This window comes from Mytilus californianus, unplaced genomic scaffold (genome assembly GCF_021869535.1).
Source record: "Mytilus californianus isolate M0D057914Y unplaced genomic scaffold, xbMytCali1.0.p SCAF_15, whole genome shotgun sequence".
Classification (NCBI taxonomy): Eukaryota; Metazoa; Mollusca; class Bivalvia; order Mytilida; family Mytilidae; genus Mytilus; species Mytilus californianus.
Genome location: NW_026262637.1, coordinates 6,903,057 through 6,922,146, shown reverse-complemented (window position 1 = coordinate 6,922,146; position 19,090 = coordinate 6,903,057). Strand labels below are relative to the sequence as shown.

The 19,090-nt window shown below is 33.8% G+C and overlaps 1 protein-coding gene across 19 annotated transcripts in view; it reads right to left on the bottom strand.

The window, feature by feature from the left end:
• Positions 1-974: 974 nt before the first annotated feature.
• LOC127725285 (neurogenic locus Notch protein-like) overlaps positions 975-19,090 on the bottom strand; it is a 63,256-nt gene continuing 45,140 nt past the window's right edge. For 14 of the 19 annotated variants that reach the window (XM_052232198.1, XM_052232203.1, XM_052232207.1 and 11 more), the window contains 16 exons: positions 18,734-18,847; positions 18,184-18,297; positions 17,337-17,450; positions 16,582-16,695; positions 15,517-15,630; positions 15,230-15,343; positions 14,579-14,752; positions 14,152-14,172; positions 12,143-12,349; positions 6,134-6,310; positions 5,284-5,451; positions 4,569-4,796; positions 3,396-3,509; positions 2,487-2,660; positions 1,993-2,184; positions 975-1,642 (listed from right to left, as the gene is read on the bottom strand). In XM_052232198.1, coding sequence (XP_052088158.1) covers positions 1,548-1,642; positions 1,993-2,184; positions 2,487-2,660; positions 3,396-3,509; positions 4,569-4,796; positions 5,284-5,451; positions 6,134-6,310; positions 12,143-12,349; positions 14,152-14,172; positions 14,579-14,752; positions 15,230-15,343; positions 15,517-15,630; positions 16,582-16,695; positions 17,337-17,450; positions 18,184-18,297; positions 18,734-18,847 — 2,234 coding nt within the window. In that variant the 3' untranslated portion in view covers positions 975-1,547. The remainder of the gene's footprint in view (positions 1,643-1,992; positions 2,185-2,486; positions 2,661-3,395; positions 3,510-4,568; positions 4,797-5,283; positions 5,452-6,133; positions 6,311-12,142; positions 12,350-14,151; positions 14,173-14,578; positions 14,753-15,229; positions 15,344-15,516; positions 15,631-16,581; positions 16,696-17,336; positions 17,451-18,183; positions 18,298-18,733; positions 18,848-19,090) is intronic. The other 5 variants (XM_052232193.1, XM_052232190.1, XM_052232192.1 and 2 more) reach the window with 1 other exon arrangement.

Sequence of the window (19,090 nt, the reverse complement as noted above, 5' to 3'; positions counted from 1 at the left end):
TGTGGCACGGGATCTATATATGATGTAAACTTTTCATAAAAAAAGTTGTATGATAAAAACTTTCCTAAACAAAGAATTAAAACATGTCGATGATAGTTAAGAAAACCATAAATAAATGCAACAGTAGTGTACCGCTGTTAAATAGTCACAAATCGATTAAGGAAAACAAACCCGGGTTACAATCTAAATCCGAGGGAAATACATCAACTACAAGAGGAAAACAACGGAACAACAGAAACACTGAACTGCAACAAAAACAAACGCCAACATACATAGAAACGGACTATTTGATAACAACTGTCATATTCCTGACTTGGTACGGGACATGTTAAGGAAAACATGTTGGTTTGAACCTGGTTTTATTGCTATCCAAACCTCCAGCTTATATGGCAATGTTGAAAGCCATAGGATGTTCTTTTCTATATTATTCTTGGGCTTATCAGTTACTCGTGTCCTTAAATTACAATCAATTGTAGGTTCGACAATTGGAACATATTTAACCATTGATGTGTTTTGTTCAAATTTATTGCGATGCAATCCTCCTCTTAGCGTTCTTTATTCGACGAATGCAATTTTTTTTGTTAAAATATCATGAAGAAAACAACGGTTGCAATGTTGTCTTTAAGGAAATGCTTTTCGTATTTTTTAAATGCTTAGTGTTGCGCATTCTCTAATATTCTGTGGGTGTTTTTTTTTCCTTTCATTTCAATCTTTTGCTTGATTTCACAATTTCGTGTTCTACCCTTTATGTATTTTATCTTTTCATTGTGGTTTGAGTTGCTTTTCTTGATTTTTCTGGGAACAAATGCAACTTTTATTAAAACAGTTGGTATAAATGCTGTCCTATGACGAAAGTGTGGTGTAGTTATGTGATGTTTTAGACCTTGACAGGTTCATATAATTGGTGTGAAATGTCATTTTCCCTACCAAAAGTCTAGGTCAATTGATTGCATTTTTTAATCCGATCAAAAAACTGTGAGTACAAATATTTTATTGGTCTATACATATAACAAAATCTAAAATGCATTTATCAAAGACAAAGATACAAAATAGAATAACAAATGACGCGAATAAGAGAATTATTGGTTCTTCCAAGACTTTCAGCATGAGAAAAAAACACTTGTTTATCAAAGCAATTATCCTTCTTAAAATAAAGAGAATCAGTATCTTAGTAATGTTTTAATGTTCATATTTATGTTTAAGAAGAAGAATCTTGTCAAACAGTGTTATTTGCAAATATGATCTGTTACCACCATTTACCATATAAGTTAATTATTATATATATGCATATGCAGTTTACAATGATATAAATCTAAAATGTCACATCAATGTAAAAATAATTATAATAAATAAACCTGTAAAACATGTAACACAAAAGAACTATTGGATAATATTTTAATAGTTAGTAGAACGTAAATGAATGATCGATTTTAATTTTGTTATTAGTAAATTAAGGTTTAAAATACAATGTATAATCAATCAAGGGTTGTTGTTCCATATTGTCGCAGTTGATATCGTAAATGCACACTCATCATATCACCGTCCTGTTAAATTGCAATTTGCATAGCCACTCCTATTAAAATGATAGTGTTCAGCATTATCCAGGAGAAATTAAAACTGGACGCCTTTGACTGGAGTGCACCTATGGAAAAATATAATGTTTGTTTTAATCACCAAAGTATCAAACTTAATCTTTTTTTCTTTTATATGAAAAATGTCGTGCCAAGTCTTAGTTTGCAGTATTTTCTTGTAAGTATGTTTCTGTGTCTTCGTATTTTCTATAGCCGAAGTATTGTTATTTACATGTATAACAATTATTAGCCTTACTTGGTACAGGTATTTTCTTATGTAGAAAATTGTGGATTTAACCTGGTTTTCTAGTTAGCTAAACCTCTCACATGTAAAGACATTTCGTTTGTTGTGCATTTTATTTGTTCTGTTTATTGTTCCAATATTAATTCTAATCAATAAGCATTTTATATTTTAATATACCTGGATGCATCATACATTCAGGTGTCTGACCGTCCCATTCACCAATCATTTGACATGTCCTTGTCAGATTGCCTGACATGAGGATGGGTGACTCTTCTTTGCAGACGTAGGTTGCGATCTGTCCTAGACCTGTTTCGAACAATTGCAATGTCGTTGTGGAATGTTCTTCGGGTCTGCCGCAATCAATTATCTCTGTTATAATTATAAAAAAGACTACTGAAGTCAAAATAAAATATCTTTCCTTTTTTTAGTGGAGGATGAGTAAAATTCTGTCTATTGACGATTAAGATTCGTATCTGTTGATGTCATTTGATTACATAAATGCTTCAAACAGCTGTGCTTCGGTTCCTAATTCATACTTGGTATAATTGTCAAAATGCATTATGTAATAAAAAGTCATAAAAGAAAAAGAATTGTACATGCCATACTATCAAATTAGTTTAAGCTGTTGACATCGTTATGGTTAAAATATAATTAAAAATGCCAATATGTACCGCATGATGGAAGTGTTCCATTCCATTCTCCATTGATTTGACAAACCCTGTACATATCCCCGTCTTTATGTTTGTAATACTCATTACAAGTGTAACTAACGGTATCAGTTGGAGAAATACCAGTTAAGTTCATTGTAGCATTTCCGACATCTTCTGGTTCAGGACATTCAATTCCTAGAATTATATTAAAATCTTAGATTTATAACCGAATTTGTACTTACAATAGCAACACGCGGGTGTCACACGTAAACAGAATCTTTCCCTGCTGGACTACCACATTTTGTTTTGTTGGAGCTTGTTTTACTTGTTTTCCACGTTGTTTTATATTGATTATTTCTTTGTCTTTTCGTTGTTTTCAGTTTTTTGCCATGGCGTTGTTAGTTTGTCTTCTACTTATGAGTTTGAATGTCCCTTTAGTGTCTCCTGCCTCCCTTTTACGTTTATATGTGTTTAAAACTGTATACATCAACAATAAGTTTTCATGTTAGATTTAATCGTGATGCCTTTTACCCAACAATTACAAATAAACACACAAAGTTCATCAGATGTTCCATAATATGTACGGGCTACACACATAATTTTTCTGACGTACTTTAACAAGTGAGGGCTACACACGTAATTCAAAGCCTAGCTTGTCTAACCTTTTGAAATAGGAATCCCTTTTCTGTTATCAAAAACGCAAATGGACAACGCATATGCAGCTTGTATTGTTCTATGTATATGTATGTTATCTTCTTGTCATGTTTTGTCTCTTGTTCGTCGAATTTGTTTGATTGCCACCCCTGTATTTTGTCGATATCATTTGATTACCCCTCCCCTTTTCCTGGTAATTTTAAACAATAATATTCTATAGTGGTCAAACCAATCACGATGCTGTCCTTAACAATTTGAGCACATTTCATTACTTACGATATTCACAATCCCTTCCACTAAAGTATCCTACACATGTACACATATAGGTTCCAGGTCCATCCTCACAGGAGGCCCCATTCTGGCATGGATCAGAACCACAGTCATTATACTCTACAAATCAAAACAAGAAAAGTGTCTAGTTTAATATCTTTTTAAGTTGCCTCAAGAAGTATCGGCTAAGAGGATGACACGAGAGAAAACTTATATTTGAGGTTCTGATATAGATGTACTTAGCGTTTCATTCGTTTTAATTCAAGGGGAATGTGAGGACCTTTAAGCTAAAATAGGTTTGTGCAAATGATAATTGACTCATACTTTTTATAATTATTTTATAAAGAGTGTTACTTACAATGATTTGTTAAGTTATAATCGTGTCTGTAACAGTTGCGGACACCATCATAATTTGATTGACCTTATATAATATGTATGTCACTGACTATCGTGCCTTTTTCCTTTTGACATCACCAGATGAAACTTATTACGACATTGTTGCATGACGAGTAACAAAACGGGTTGCCAAAAGTAAAAATGAGACTACATCCACTTCCGGGGTACCATTTTTAAAAGTTTGTTTTTAATGACGATTGTTTGTTGGTCCTTCATCTTTTGAACCATGTTTTGATTAAAATCTTAATTTCTATCTTTTTTTAAGTATCACTTTCTTGAAATTTCTATTCACATCAAACATTCTATTGAAAGATTATTGTTAATCAATATCAATACCGTATCTGAACCTACGTCCATTCATGCAATTGATTAAAGTAACATGAATACTAAAGCAGAAATAATTAAGCCAACAATAATTTGACAAAATAAACCCTTGTAAACGAATCTACGACACACCTGAATTGGTCACAAGGCTATTAAACATTATCAAGCTGTAAACCAAATATGAAATCCTTCCCTTCAAACGAAGCCAAGAAAGCTTAGACGTATATTGAGTGTTGTAAAATTTCAACGATATTGGCATTATAAAGTAAGTAAGTAGCTTCATGGATGAGGTAAAATTTGCTTACACGCTACAACTTAATTTTTTTTCAAATTAACCAAAAACAAAACCATTTCTTTTCATAGAAGCAAAGAAAACTTTCGACTCATGGTTTTTTGGACAAATAGACGGGCAAATATGATTCGTTACTAACTCTGCTTTTGTTATTGGCGTGAAATTACCTGGTATAAAGCACACAGTGAAATCTGCTCTACATCCTTCATCTACCCAAACTCCAGTGGTGTTGTACCCAAATGAATAACCGTTTGTGCATTCACCGTCCGAAATAGGGGAGTACTGTTTTAAGAGCGTCATGCTGTACAATAAACTATTAGATGTCAAGCCTGTTACATCACATTCTTGTCGCGCATACTGCCAGCTATCACATCTCATAGTCAAGCATTGGCCATCTGTAAAATAAGAATAATAACACCTTTAACAAACCCAGATTGGAATTGTCTGCATGCCGAGTTGATGAGGAAGGAGGAAAGACAATGTTTCACCATCATCAGCACTATCACTGATAAATTGTAGCGCCTTTTTTTGTATAGGATACTGATCTACCTTTCAACTGATCTACTCAGTATTGCTCTGGATTGTTTAGCAAAAAGTGCAGACAGCATGGCACAATCACAATTCCTATCTATGATTTTACCACGATCAAGTCGAATGAAACTTAATTCAAAATTTGAAATCGTTTCTACAAAAATGTGCGTCATTATAACTTGTATTGAGTAAATCGCAAAAGGACACTATTTGTGTGGTTCATCCAAACAGACAGATATGTACAAAAGGGTAAATGTCAATGACACGGTTAACAAACACAGGAAATCTGATCATTTTTCTCTTATTTCTATCAATCCAAATTAAATTATCTTATTACAAGCCTAAACCTACCTTGACAGAGGTAAGAATTACAGTCCTGAACTTTTGTTAGGTCCCCATCACATTCATTGCCCCCATACAGTGGTGCTGGGTTTGTACATGATCTGCTTCCTGTTTGTGTCCCACTTCCACATGACACAGAACATTCACCCCAACTCCAATCAGTCCATCCACCATCAACTGTCAAATATAGTATCAGATTGCACTTTATAAAAAATAGGCTATTCACAAACCACGCTTGCTTTTTAGGAAATACTTAATATGCATAGCTATTTTGTTTGTTTACCTACTGGATCCCAGATATGATCTCAATGTTTAATCTCAAAAAGGCACAACGTAGGAATTTTACCATTATAAATACAGTTGAATAACGGTTAATTGAATTCTCAGAAAGCAAAGTAAAAAGGAGAGGTATTGGAGATTTTTAATAAAAAAAAAGCAGGAGCATGTACAGTAGTTCGGTAGTTGTCGTTTGTTCATGTCTGTCTTATTTGTATTTAGTAAATTATTTTGTTATAAATTCTCCTTATTGTTATATTAAACTTTTAAAAGTCTGAAGCATGTTGATGTTGATACAATTCCGTACAAACCTTTGTTTGGAACTTTGAAAAACATAGTAGTGCATAGGCACTTTCAATTCCAGGATAAGATTTTAATGAACTTTACAGTAATTGTAGCTCACTTTTAAGTGTAACAGAAGTTGAAAAAAGCATCGTTTATATTAACCGAATTGTAACATCCAGTACATTTTGTCAATGAAATTGTAAATCCGCGAATTATGCGTTGTCTAACTAGTATATTAAAAGCCCATATTAAAACATGTCTTTAATTTAATTTTATTTTGTTATCTCAAAAAACATACCTGACATTGGGGTACAGTTAGCGTCTGCTGGGTAAGCACATGTTGAAAGAGTAACAGACCAATGCAGTCCTGCAGCACAATTCAATTCAACAGCGGCTCCATGAACACAGCGATAATATATTGAACAGTCATATGGATCAGCAACAAAATCACCATCGTTCTTTGCAGTGCACATATCTGACAGAACAAATAATTCAAATTTCTAATGCAATAACATATAATGATCCTTGCAGAGCACATGTCTGACAGAACTAATAGTGCCGCGCTCGGTTGCAATAACATTTAATAGTAAACAATGTTTTATTTGATTTGCAAACAATACCGCTTTGAAATTAAAAGTAGATGTTTTGGTATGTATGTGAAGTTAGCAGCCGGTTTGTTATTCGATATTCGATATTCAATATCCAACCGGCTGCTAGCAGTCGGTTGGATATTCAAAATTTTGTTGAAAATCATAAAAAAATAAATACTTGATAACATTACAAGCACGATTTTCATAGTTAAGAGTACTGATAAGATACGTAGGAAATCGTTTAATGACCTCTTCAAGCTGTCGTAAATTCTCGTTGTCCATATATAAACCCTTTTCTAAGTTGCATATTTGTCTTTATGTAATAAAGATTTTTATCAATAAAACAACTTCAAATATGTAATTTTATATATGATATTTCTTAACACAAAAGGAAAAACGATAACTCTAGAAACATTTAGCAATATAAATAGAAATATTTATGGAAAGCCCAAAAAAGAAATATATAGTGAAAACCTACCTGAGACCGCTTAAATGAGAGTGAGACCCCCCTGGTCTTTCAATGTCCATAAAATTCAACTTAATCATAGACGGAGGGCTCAGATTGTCACTTTTCAGCTAAAAATTATCAAAATTTTAGGACAAAGGGCACAGGGCAATGGTGAGAGCCCCCTGATCTCTCACTCTTTCTAATATTATGCAGACATTTAGTTAATAGGTAGATACAAACGTGACTTAAAGGGATTTGGGTACACGTCCTGTCTTCCATGTTTACGGAGCGCCCAAAGTGCCAGTTGGATATTCAAAATATATAGTGAAAACCTACCTGAGACCGCTTAAATGAGGGTGAGACCCCCCTGGTCTTTCAATGTCCATAAAATTCAACTTAATCATAGACTCTGTATATGTAAAGGTTGTATTAGAAGGATTTCCCAGAATAATGTCATCTTCGATATCTACGGAGGGCTCAGATTGTCACTTTTCAGCTAAAAATTATCAAAATTTTAGGACAAAGGGCACAGGGCAATGGTGAGAGCCCCCTGATCTCTCAATCTTTCTAATATTATGCAGACATTTAGTTAATAGGTAGATACAAACGTGACTAAAAGGGATTTGGGTACACGTCAAAATGGACATTGAAAGACCAGGGGGGTCTCACCCTCATTTAAGCGGTCTCAGGTAGGTTTTCACTATATATTTTGAATATCCAACTGGCACTTTGGGCGCTCCGTAAACATGGAAGACAGGACGTGTACCGAAATCCCTTTTAGTCACGTTTGTATCTACCTATTAACTAAATGTCTGCATAATATTAGAAAGATTGAGAGATCAGGGGGCTCTCACCATTGCCCTGTGCCCTTTGTCCTAAAGTTTTGATAATTTTTAGCTGAAAAGTGACAATCTGAGCCCTCCGTAGATATCGAAGATGACATTATTCTGGGAAATCCTTCTAATACAACCTTTACATATACAGAGTCTATGATTAAGTTGAATTTTATGGACATTGAAAGACCAGGGGGGTCTCACCCTCATTTAAGCGGTCTCAGGTAGGTTTTCACTATATATTTTGAATATCCAACTGGCACTTTGGGCGCTCCGTAAACATGGAAGACAGGACGTGTACCCAAATCCCTTTTAGTCACGTTTGTATCTACCTATTAACTAAATGTCTGCATAATATTAGAAAGATTGAGAGATCAGGGGGCTCTTACCATTGCCCTGTGCCCTTTGTCCTAAAATTTTGATAATTTTTAGCTGAAAAGTGACAATCTGAGCCCTCCGTAGATATCGAAGATGACATTATTCTGGGAAATCCTTCTAATACAACCTTAACATATACAGAGTCTATGATTAAGTTGAATTTTATGGACATTGAAAGACCAGGGGGGTCTCACCCTCATTTAAGCGGTCTCAGGTAGGTTTTCACTATATATTTTGAATATCCAACTGGCACTTTGGGCGCTCCGTAAACATGGAAGACAGGACGTGTACCCAAATCCCTTTTAGTCACGTTTGTATCTACCTATTAACTAAATGTCTGCATAATATTAGAAAGATTGAGAGGTCAGGGGGCTCTCACCATTGCCCTGTGCCCTTTGTCCTAAAATTTTGATAATTTTTTGCTGAAAAGTGACAATCTGAGCCCTCCGTAGATATCGAAGATGACATTATTCTGGGAAATCCTTCTAATACAACTTTTACATATACAGAGTCTATGATTAAGTTGAATTTTATGGACATTGAAAGACCAGGGGGGTCTCACCCTCATTTAAGCGGTCTCAGGTAGGTTTTCACTATATATTTTGAATATCCAACTGGCACTTTGGGCGCTCCGTAAACATGGAAGACAGGACGTGTACCCAAATCCCTTTTAGTCACGTTTGTATCTACCTATTAACTAAATGTCTGCATAATATTAGAAAGATTGAGAGATCAGGGGGCTCTCACCATTGCCCTGTGCCCTTTGTCTTAAAATTTTGATAATTTTTAGCTGAAAAGTGACAATTTGAGCCCTCCGTAGATATCGAAGATGACATTATTCTGGGAAATCCTTCTAATACAACCTTAACATATACAGTGTCTATGATTAAGTTGAATTTTATGGACATTGAAAGACCAGGGGGGTCTCACCCTCATTTAAGCGGTCTCAGGTAGGTTTTCACTATATATTTTGAATATCCAACTGGCACTTTGGGCGCTCCGTAAACATAGAAGACAGGATGTGTACCCAAATCCCTTTTAGTCACGTTTGTATCTACCTATTAACTAAATGTCTGCATAATATTAGAAAGATTGAGAGATCAGGGGGCTCTCACCATTGCCCTGTGCTCTTTGTCCTAAAATTTCGATAATTTTTAGCTGAAAAGTGACAATCTGAGCCCTCCGTAGATATCGAAGATGACATTATTCTGGGAAATCCTTCTAATACAACCTTAACATATACAGAGTCTATGATTAAGTTGAATTTTATGGACATTGAAAGACCAGGGGGGTCTTACCCTCATTTAAGCGGTCTCAGGTAGGTTTTCACTATATATTTTGAATATCCAACTGGCACTTTGGGCCCCCCGTAGACATAGAAGACAAAAAGTGTACCCAAATTCATTTTAGTCACGTTTGTATCTACCTATTAACTAACTGTCTGCTTATTATTAGGCAGATTTAGAGATCAGGGAGTTCTCACCATTGCCCTGTGGCCTTTGTCCTGAAATTTTGACAATTTTTAACTGAAAATTGACAATCTAAGCCCTCCGTAGATATCGAAGATGACATTTTCTGAGAAATCTTTTTGATACAATCTTTATTTATACAGAGTCTATGAATTCGTCGAATTTTATGGACTTTGAAAGAACAGGGGGGTCTCACCGTCATTTAAGCTATCTAAGGTAGATTTTCGCTATATATTTTGAATATCCAACCGGCACTTCGGGCCCTCCGTAAATATAGAAGACAAAAAGTGTTCCCCAATTCCTTTTAGTCACGTTTGTATATCTACCTATTAACTAACTGTCTGCTTAATATTAGGCAGATTGAGAGATCAGAGGGCTCTCATCATTGCCCTGTGCCCTTTGTCCTAAAATTTTGACAATTTTTAGCTGAAAAGTGACAATCTAAGCCTTCCGTAGATATCGAAGATGACTGATGACATTATTCTGGGAAATCCTTTTGATACAATCTTTATCTATACAGAGTCAATGAATTCGTCGAATTTTATGGACATTGAAAGAACAGGGGGGTCTCACCGTCATTTAAGCGGTCTAAGGTAGATTTTCGCTATATATTTTGAATATCCAACTGGCACTTTGGGCCCTCTGTAAACATAGAAGACAAAAAGTGTATCCAAATTCATTTTAGTCACGTTTGTATCTACCTATTAACTAACTGTCTGCTTAATATTAGGCAGATTGAGAGATCAGGGGGCTCTCACCATTGCCCTGTGCCCTTTGTCCTAAAATTTTGACAATTTTTAGCTGAAAAGTGTCAATCTAAGCCCTCCGTAGATATCGAAGATGACATTATTCTGAAAAATCTTTTTGATACAATCTTTATCTATACAGAGTCAATAAATTCGTCGAATTTTATGGACATTGAAAGAACAGGAGGGTCTCACCGTCATTTAAGCGGTCTCAGGTAGGTTTTCGCTATATATTTTGAATATCCAACTGGCACTTTGGGCCCTCCGTAAACATAGAAGACAGGAAGTGTACCCTAATTTCTTTTAGTCACGTTTGTATTTATCTATTAACTAACTGTCTGCTTAATATTAGGCAGATTGAGAGATCAGGGAGCTCTCACCATTGCCCTGTGCCCTTTGTCCTGAAATTTTGACAATTTTTAACTGAAAATTGACAATCTAAGCCCTCCGTAGATATCGAAGATGACATTTTCTGAGAAATCCTTTTGATACAATCTTTATTTAAACAGAGTCTATGAATTCGTCGAATTTTATGGACATTGAAAGAACAGGGGGGTCTCACCGTCATTTAAGCTGTCTAAGGTAGATTTTCGCTATATATTTTGAATATCCAACTAGCACTTCGGGCCCTCCGTAAATATTGAAGACAAGAAGTGTACCCAAATTCCTTTTAGTCACGTTTGTATCTACCTATTAACTAACTGTCTGCTTAATATTAGGCAGATTGAGAGATCAGGGGGCTCTCACTATTGCCCTGTGCCCTTTGTCCTAAAATTTTGCCAATTTTTAGCTGAAAAGTGACAATCTAAGACTTCCGTAGATATCGAAGATGACTGATGACATTATTCTGGGAAATCATTTTGATACAATCTTTATTTATACAGAGTCTATGAATTTTACGGACATTGAAAGAACAGGGGGGGGGGGGGGGTCTCACCGTCATTTAAGCGGTCTCAGGTAGGTTTTCAATATGTATTTCTTTTTTTGGGGCTTTCCATATATATATCTATTTATATTTCTAAATATTTTTCTAGAGTGATCGATTTTTGTTTTTGTTTTAAGAAATATTAGATATATAATTACAGTTTTGATGTCGTTTTATTTATAAAAATCTATATTACATAAAGACAAATATGCAAATTACATAAGCATTGATAAGGGTTTATATTTGAGGACAACGAGATTTTAAGACAACTTGAAGGGGTCATAACACGATTTCCTACGTATCTTTTCACTCCTTTTAATGTTATCAAATATTATATTTTTTATGATTTTCCACTAAATTTGAATATCGAACCGACTGCTAGCAGCCGGTTGGATATTGAATATCGAATATCGAATAACGAACCGGCTGCTAACTTCACATACATTGTTTTGATCTTTAATCAATGAAAATACGAATATAATTTCGAGGTCATTTTTTTCAAATTAAGGAATGAATCTCTCTAATGTATATGTCTGATTCCTTGTCCGGGTTCGGCTTTATTATCTATTTATTTTTCGGTTTTAACAGCTCTTAACCGTTTGTATAAGGTTTTTGATTTTCAAAACATTTGGCCTCGAGCATCTCTGAATAGACCTTTTATGTTGAAATGCGTAATTGGTGCATTAACACTGGTACCGTTAATGTGATAGTGTTTCGACTACAAAATTCTTCCTATCGGGTATATCCACAATTTAGCACATTTCATGGATGGTTCGTGCATTAAAAATTAAATTCTTTCAAAAGCTATGAAAATATCAATTGAATTGTTAAAACAAATATTTATAAGCAACTCTTTTATAAAACCGAGAATATACACCGAACTGATCTTCATTACATAGACTATTACTGTGAACTGACCAGATGTATATCCAGATCTTGCATCATCGCTTTGTTCATTTACAGTACAACCAGCGTTGTCTGGGTTGTTGCATACTTTATTTGTCTGATCCCAGTGTAAACCATGATCACAGAACATTGGAGATGTAATACCATTGTGGCAGACATAATACGCATCACACGTCAGTTGGTTGGAATAGAAGCCGTCAACTTTACCACTGCAGAAGTCTACATGTAAAGAACAAAGAAAATCGTCTACTACAAATGAGACTAGATTATCCAATAACATACAATTTGGGAATCACGTGCAAAATGTAAGGAATCTTATTCTCTATTATATAAAAAATTATAATATTTGTTTTATAAACTAGACTGATCGGTGGCGCTCGAGTTAAAGCAGTTGTAATACCATTAATTACAGATTTAAAGGTAAAGAGTACAACAAGAATTCGCCGTTGGTCAATGTTTATTTCTGCTAACTTATAATAATAGGTTGCTGTTTCATCGACGCTTCTTCAATATACATCAAATGAATACTGTAAATTAAGAAATTATAGCGAGCATTCATTATTGCAAATTCGACATGACCAACCAAAATCAAAGATTAATAATTAATTCAGGAAGAGCAGTATATATCCGACATGCATCAGGTATCAAACTGCCAGTTCTTTTTGTTGCGATAGCCATCTTGTCGCATTATCTACATTCATAAAACCTCGCAATAATTTCTTAATTTACAGAAAAATTTGAAAGCCACTCGGTGATTGAGGAGATATATGACCAGATCTAGAGGGAACCATGTCCAAATCCAAAAAACGTTAAGTCAGCCAAAATGAGTTTCAACCTTAGTTCTTTTAATACATTTTACTCAATTAATATAGGTCTGTCAACCAAATCACTAAAACCTAGCTGATGATACCCTCGTTGACTAGATGTTGATTGACAATTGGTTCTAATAATAAATGCAAATTGATTAAAATTTCACTATTAATTTGGTGCTATCAGTGTTTTTCTAGATATATTTTCAAAAGTTTTAAAGAATGTAACAATTTGAAAAATCCCGTGAAGTTCGCGAACTATTTTTGATGAAAAGACTTCAAACAGCTTATCCTCTCGGTCTCAATGACAAAATATTGGGACACGGGAACATACCTAAAACTTCTATCGATTTCATGAATATTGTCGATAAACGGCTAAGAAATAATAGTATTCCTATGGGCGCTTATTGCGCCCCTTTAAGAGAAGATTTATTCCTATATTACTATGAATCACAGTTTATTGCCATAATCAATAAAGACACGTCATTGTTACATTTGGTTGTCACATTCAACAATACCTACCGTTATCTTGATGATATTTTTTCGTTAAATAATCCAGAGTTCTCTAAATATATTCATCATGAATTCCCAAACACAAATATTTGTATAACAATAAGGGATCTTAAATGTATCAAATATTTTCTCGTGATATATTGAAAATTTAAAACTATTTTTGTCGGTTGCCTGTGGTCAAGTAGTTCATATCTGTGATCCCTAACCTGTCAACACTATTATTGGGAGTATGAACCCGTCTCGCGATAGCTGTGTTCGAATCAGATCTTAGGGTAAACAATATTTTATAGTGAAAATAATAACATAAACATTACAATATGACAGTTTCATTAGGATTGGAAAACAAGTGAATTTCCACTTTTACAAATTCTTCTCCTATAATCAGATCTTAATTGACTTATGTTGACAGGTTTCCTGCGAAAAGGTCGTTGGTTTTTTTCCGGGTATACGACCCTTTTCTACAAGTAAAAACGCCATGATTATATTCTAGGGCGAATTGTTTTTTTTTCTTAGAAGATTTTATATGTTCTATGAAATCAAAGTCGTCATAACCATTTTAATGAAGACATTTCTCACGGACTAATACCTCCTTTCAACTTTATGATTTCGAAATGTAATTTTTAACACAAAGAAAATCATGCTTTCCTTATCCAACACACATTGAAATAATTGAGAAAGAGTACACGACAATTAAATTACCTGAGTTGATAAAAGGAGAATCTGAAATAGAAAAATTTTTATTTGACAGTTGTTCAAAATGTTAACATACCAAAACTTGTTTTAAAATATATCATTCGATAATGAAGTGTGGGGCAGTTAATTCTGACCATTAAGTATTAGTTCATGTGTATCATTTGTATGCCAATCAGAATCAAATGGACATTTTTTAGAGAAAAATTTACAACATAAGGCAAAAGCTTTCCTATATTAAAACAAATCTTTTTCTTCGGTACTTTATTGTTGATATATCACAAAATAATATGTAATAATTTACATATGATAAGTTTATCTGATTATAATGTATTTGTTGAGCGTTAACTGTTTTCAGTTAAAACAATTAACTTGTGTAATAACAATTTATTTCATTTTGCAAAAGGTTAAATATGTAATAAGAGCATTGCCATACCTGTACATTCTACTTTATTAGAGCAGGTTTGAGTCTTGCTTTGTTCTCCTTGACAGTTTTTACCACCGCCAATTGGTTCTGGGCTTGAACAATCTCTTGTTGAAATCTGTATACCACTACCACATGTTGTCGAACATTCCGAAAAATCACCCCATATAGTCCATCCACCATCATCTAAATCAAACATAAAATCAAACCTTTGCATACTTGATTCACCTATCTTAAGGGTTACTAAATTTTATTTGATTTGAAGCGCACTTTATTATATAGACTATTTGATTGGTTTTCTCCGGGTAGCACGTTTGACGAGTATATGCTGTTGATGGGTTCAAACAAAAGACATGAAAAGTGTTGCTGCTGCTTCTCCGCATGGCATGCGGCATTCAGGATAAAGATAAAAGACTGGTCGACTCGAAGTCGCAATAATGTGTACGGGTAGCATATCTTTACGTTGACTTTTACCTTGTGAACTAGCATGAAAAAATTGGGACTCAGCGTGTCTGTATAGTAAAAACAAGGTTCATAATTATATCACATCAACATGTTCATGTTCTGTTATACTGATAATGTTTACAACTGTTTTTGTCCTGCATTGTTTTCGGATAGCAGCCTGATTATGCCATGTTATTTTCATTTCAAAAGTGTACTTACGGTTTTGACAGTTATCTCCATAAAAGTCACCAGCACATGAACAATGGTATCCATTTACTCTGTCTTCACAGCTACCATCGTTCTCACATGGTGAAGTTGCACATTCGTCAATATCTACAAACATCAATTTTTTTTTCAAATATTTATTGGGTAGACCTTTGGAAATTTTTAAGATGCAATATCGAAATGTAATATAGAACGTTAACGTTGTGGTTATTTTTTTATCATTGAAACATAGTCCATTTCATTGTATCAGGTAAAGGTGTAAAATCTAAATGAAGTGGTACCTGTTTTGCAGGTATCGTCCGTATATCCTGGGGCACATTCACAACTGTACCCATTAACTTCATCATTACATGTACCTCCATTATTGCAAGGATCGGATTCACACTCGTTAATATCTGCAATAATATGAACAAAAAACAATGATTAATGTACATTCTTATATTCTTATTATTATTGTTTTTTTTTTCTTTCGTCAAATATTAAACAACTGTCGTAATTTACATTAAGATTTCATCTTGGTATGTCTTGTTAACGATGCAGCTCAGACCACAACACACCTAGAAATCGATTGAGGGATGACTTAGAACATGATCTTAAGAAAAGACGAATTAGTTTACTTTTAAAAATTATCGTTTGCCTTTTGTTGGTTTTGTCTTAATATTTCTGGTTATTATTTTATTATCATATATCCTTTCAAAATTTATGTTGCTTTCTTCCATCCAATTTCTGTTTTTCTTTAAATTTGAGAATATACAAACGGATATGTGATGTTTTAACATGTATTAAAGGCATAACTATTAATGGCTTATACACATCATTAAATTATGTCTTATGGTGTATTACCGGATTGATCATTTATTTCAAGCAACACGATCCATGTCAATGGTGAAAAATCAGAAACAAGATTCCAAAAATGTATAACTCACTTGCAGAAAATTTCATTTTACCACAATGTTTACTACTGTACGTGCGCGTGGTACATGCTGAGCATTGCTAAAATTTGTAGAAAGTAAACTATTGATTGTCATCTGGTCTTTTGCATTTTACAAGGACCATTTTGTGACCTTTTTCACATAATGTGTATTGACATCTATATGTTTCTTAATCATTTTTTTTTTTGTTTGCTTATTGTCAGTTTGCACTCTCTAGTTATATCCATTCCCAAAAGGTAAAGCATTCTTGTCGTTAATAAATATGTATTTGCTGAGGTATTTTGTAAAATGTGAAATTGATTTTAGAAATAAGGATTACAAAAATTTAGACTATCTTGAATAAAATTTAGATGTTCTTAATGCAGCTCCGCCTATGCATTATGACGATATTATCATATATATATATATTCTCACTTATTTCACAGTCACTCCCGTCATATCCGGGAACACATGAGCAACTATATTCATTAACTCCATCTGTACAGCTCCCTCCATTTTTACAGGGAATGGGTGCACACTCGTCAATGTCTGAAAGTTGATTGAAAAACGTTCATTTACAAGTGGCGAAATAAAAGGTTTAAGTTTGCGGTGAGTAACAAACTACCGTACTTTTTCAATTTGTATGTTCAATAATTGTCATCTGAATGTCTTCCAGTATTACAATTTTTATGTCCAAAGTGATAAAATAATTAACACATGTATATTCACATAACAAGTCATTAACAGAACATATAAACGATATAAAAATATATATAAAAAGACATCTAGAGGTCAAAATAGGGTCATCCGACAACTGAATGTTAATTGTGGTTTATTTAATCATAATTAACATGTAAAAAAATATCAATTTTGTCTTATTTTGGTATTCTATCTGAAACCCAAAAGTTGTAACATTTTATAATTTTCAAAAGTATTCTAACGTTTTCATGGTCAAACTATTATCACATAAAAAGATTTTGCAAAAATGACATGTGTTATCTATCAGTTTACATTTACTGTCATTTTGACACAGACATTAGCAAAAAAAAATCCAAAATCTGGAAACGATCAAATCACTTATTTTAACAATATAAGGAAAAGATGAGCACTGAAAAAAAAAACAAATTCACCTTTCCTACTTTTCACACGTAATGTAAGTTTCGAAATCGAAATAAACCACAATGACTTACCTATTTCACAGTGAACTCCATTATAACCTGGAGCACATGTGCAGGTGTATCCATTCACTTTATCAGTACAGCTACCCTCATTATCACAGGGTCCGGACCCACATTCATCAATATCTGTAAACAACAAGATACTGTGTGTTTACAGACCATTGAATATAGTTAAGGTGTTCCAATTGGTACCCTTCAAAAACTTATACGTAGTCAGACAATCAAGTTCCTTATGTGTACATATTCAAAATGACATCAAATTTCCATAGCAAGTAAAAGATATTTTCTGACTGACATTCCGACAGAGGAAGCCTCACGTTAAATTTGTACGCTTCCGCCATATCAAGTACACATTATTGCTAGCAGCAATATTGAGTCTTTTGTCATAGAAACTCACTATTACTCAATTTGTTATGTAACACAAATATTTTCAAATATTACTTCATTTTGTTTTAAATGGGGGTGAAGAACCCTGTTGGAATCTAAAATGTTCCCGTTTTGTCTTACTTGTTTGACAGTTATTGTCTGTGTATCCATCAGCACATGTGCAGGTGTATGCGTTTATTCCATCAGTACATGTACCTCCATTCTGACATGGCTTTGACGCAAATTCGTCTATATCAGAATGTTATTGAAAAAGAAATGTTACTTGTTTCATATGCAATGCTTTGCATCAAGAGGTTCTGTCCTGTCTGTACATCTGCAATCAATGAATCAACTTATTTCATATTTTTGAACCTTAACCGAATTTCTGTGAACTAAAGGCAAATCTGTGATGTACTCAGACCATATAGAAGAATATCACATTTCATTACAAATGATAAAATAAGATGACACTAATAGAAAACTTTCTTCTTACTTATTTCACAATGAACTCCGTCATATCCGAGAACACATAAACATGTGTATCCATTCACATTATCTGTACAGCTACCTCCGTGCTCACATGGTCCAGATGCACATTCATTGATATCTGTTAAATTATACAAAACAAAAGATGTTTAATGGGAAGATGCAATCAACAAAATATCTCATCATAGATATCAGGATTGAAATTGTGTACGCAGACGCACGTTTTGACTATAAAAGACTCATCAGTGACGCTCGAATCCAAAAAGTTAAAAAGGCCAAATAAAGTACAAAGTTGTAGAGCATTTAGGACCCAAAAATCCTAAACGTTTTGCCAAATACAGCTAAAGTAATCTATTCCTTGGATAGAAAATCCTAAGTATTTGGCCAACAAATCCTTTTTGAACCTTACATTGTTTGTTACCATTTTTTAACTTCCTTAAGTTAAACTTTCTGAATTAAATATAAAAATAAGTACTGAATTAGATTTTGAAAATCAGTATTTCAACATTTCATTTTTCACTTGAGCTGTTAAATCTCGATGAATGAAAAAGACTTACTTATTTCACAATGAACTCCGTCATATCCAGGAACACATGCACATGTGTATCCATTCACATTATCTGTACAGCTACCTCCGTGCTCACATGGTCCTGATGCACATTCATTGATATCTGTTAAATTATACAAAACAAAAGATGTTTAATGGGAAGATGCAATCAACAAAAAAGCTCATCATAGATACTAGGATTGAAATTGTGTACGCCAGACGCACGTTTCGACTACAAAAGACTCATCAGTGACGCTCGAATCAAAAAAATTAAAAAGGCCAAATAAATTACAAAGTTGTAAAGCATTTAGGACCCACAAATCCTAAACGTTTTGCCAAGTACAGCTAAAGTAATCTATTCCTGGGA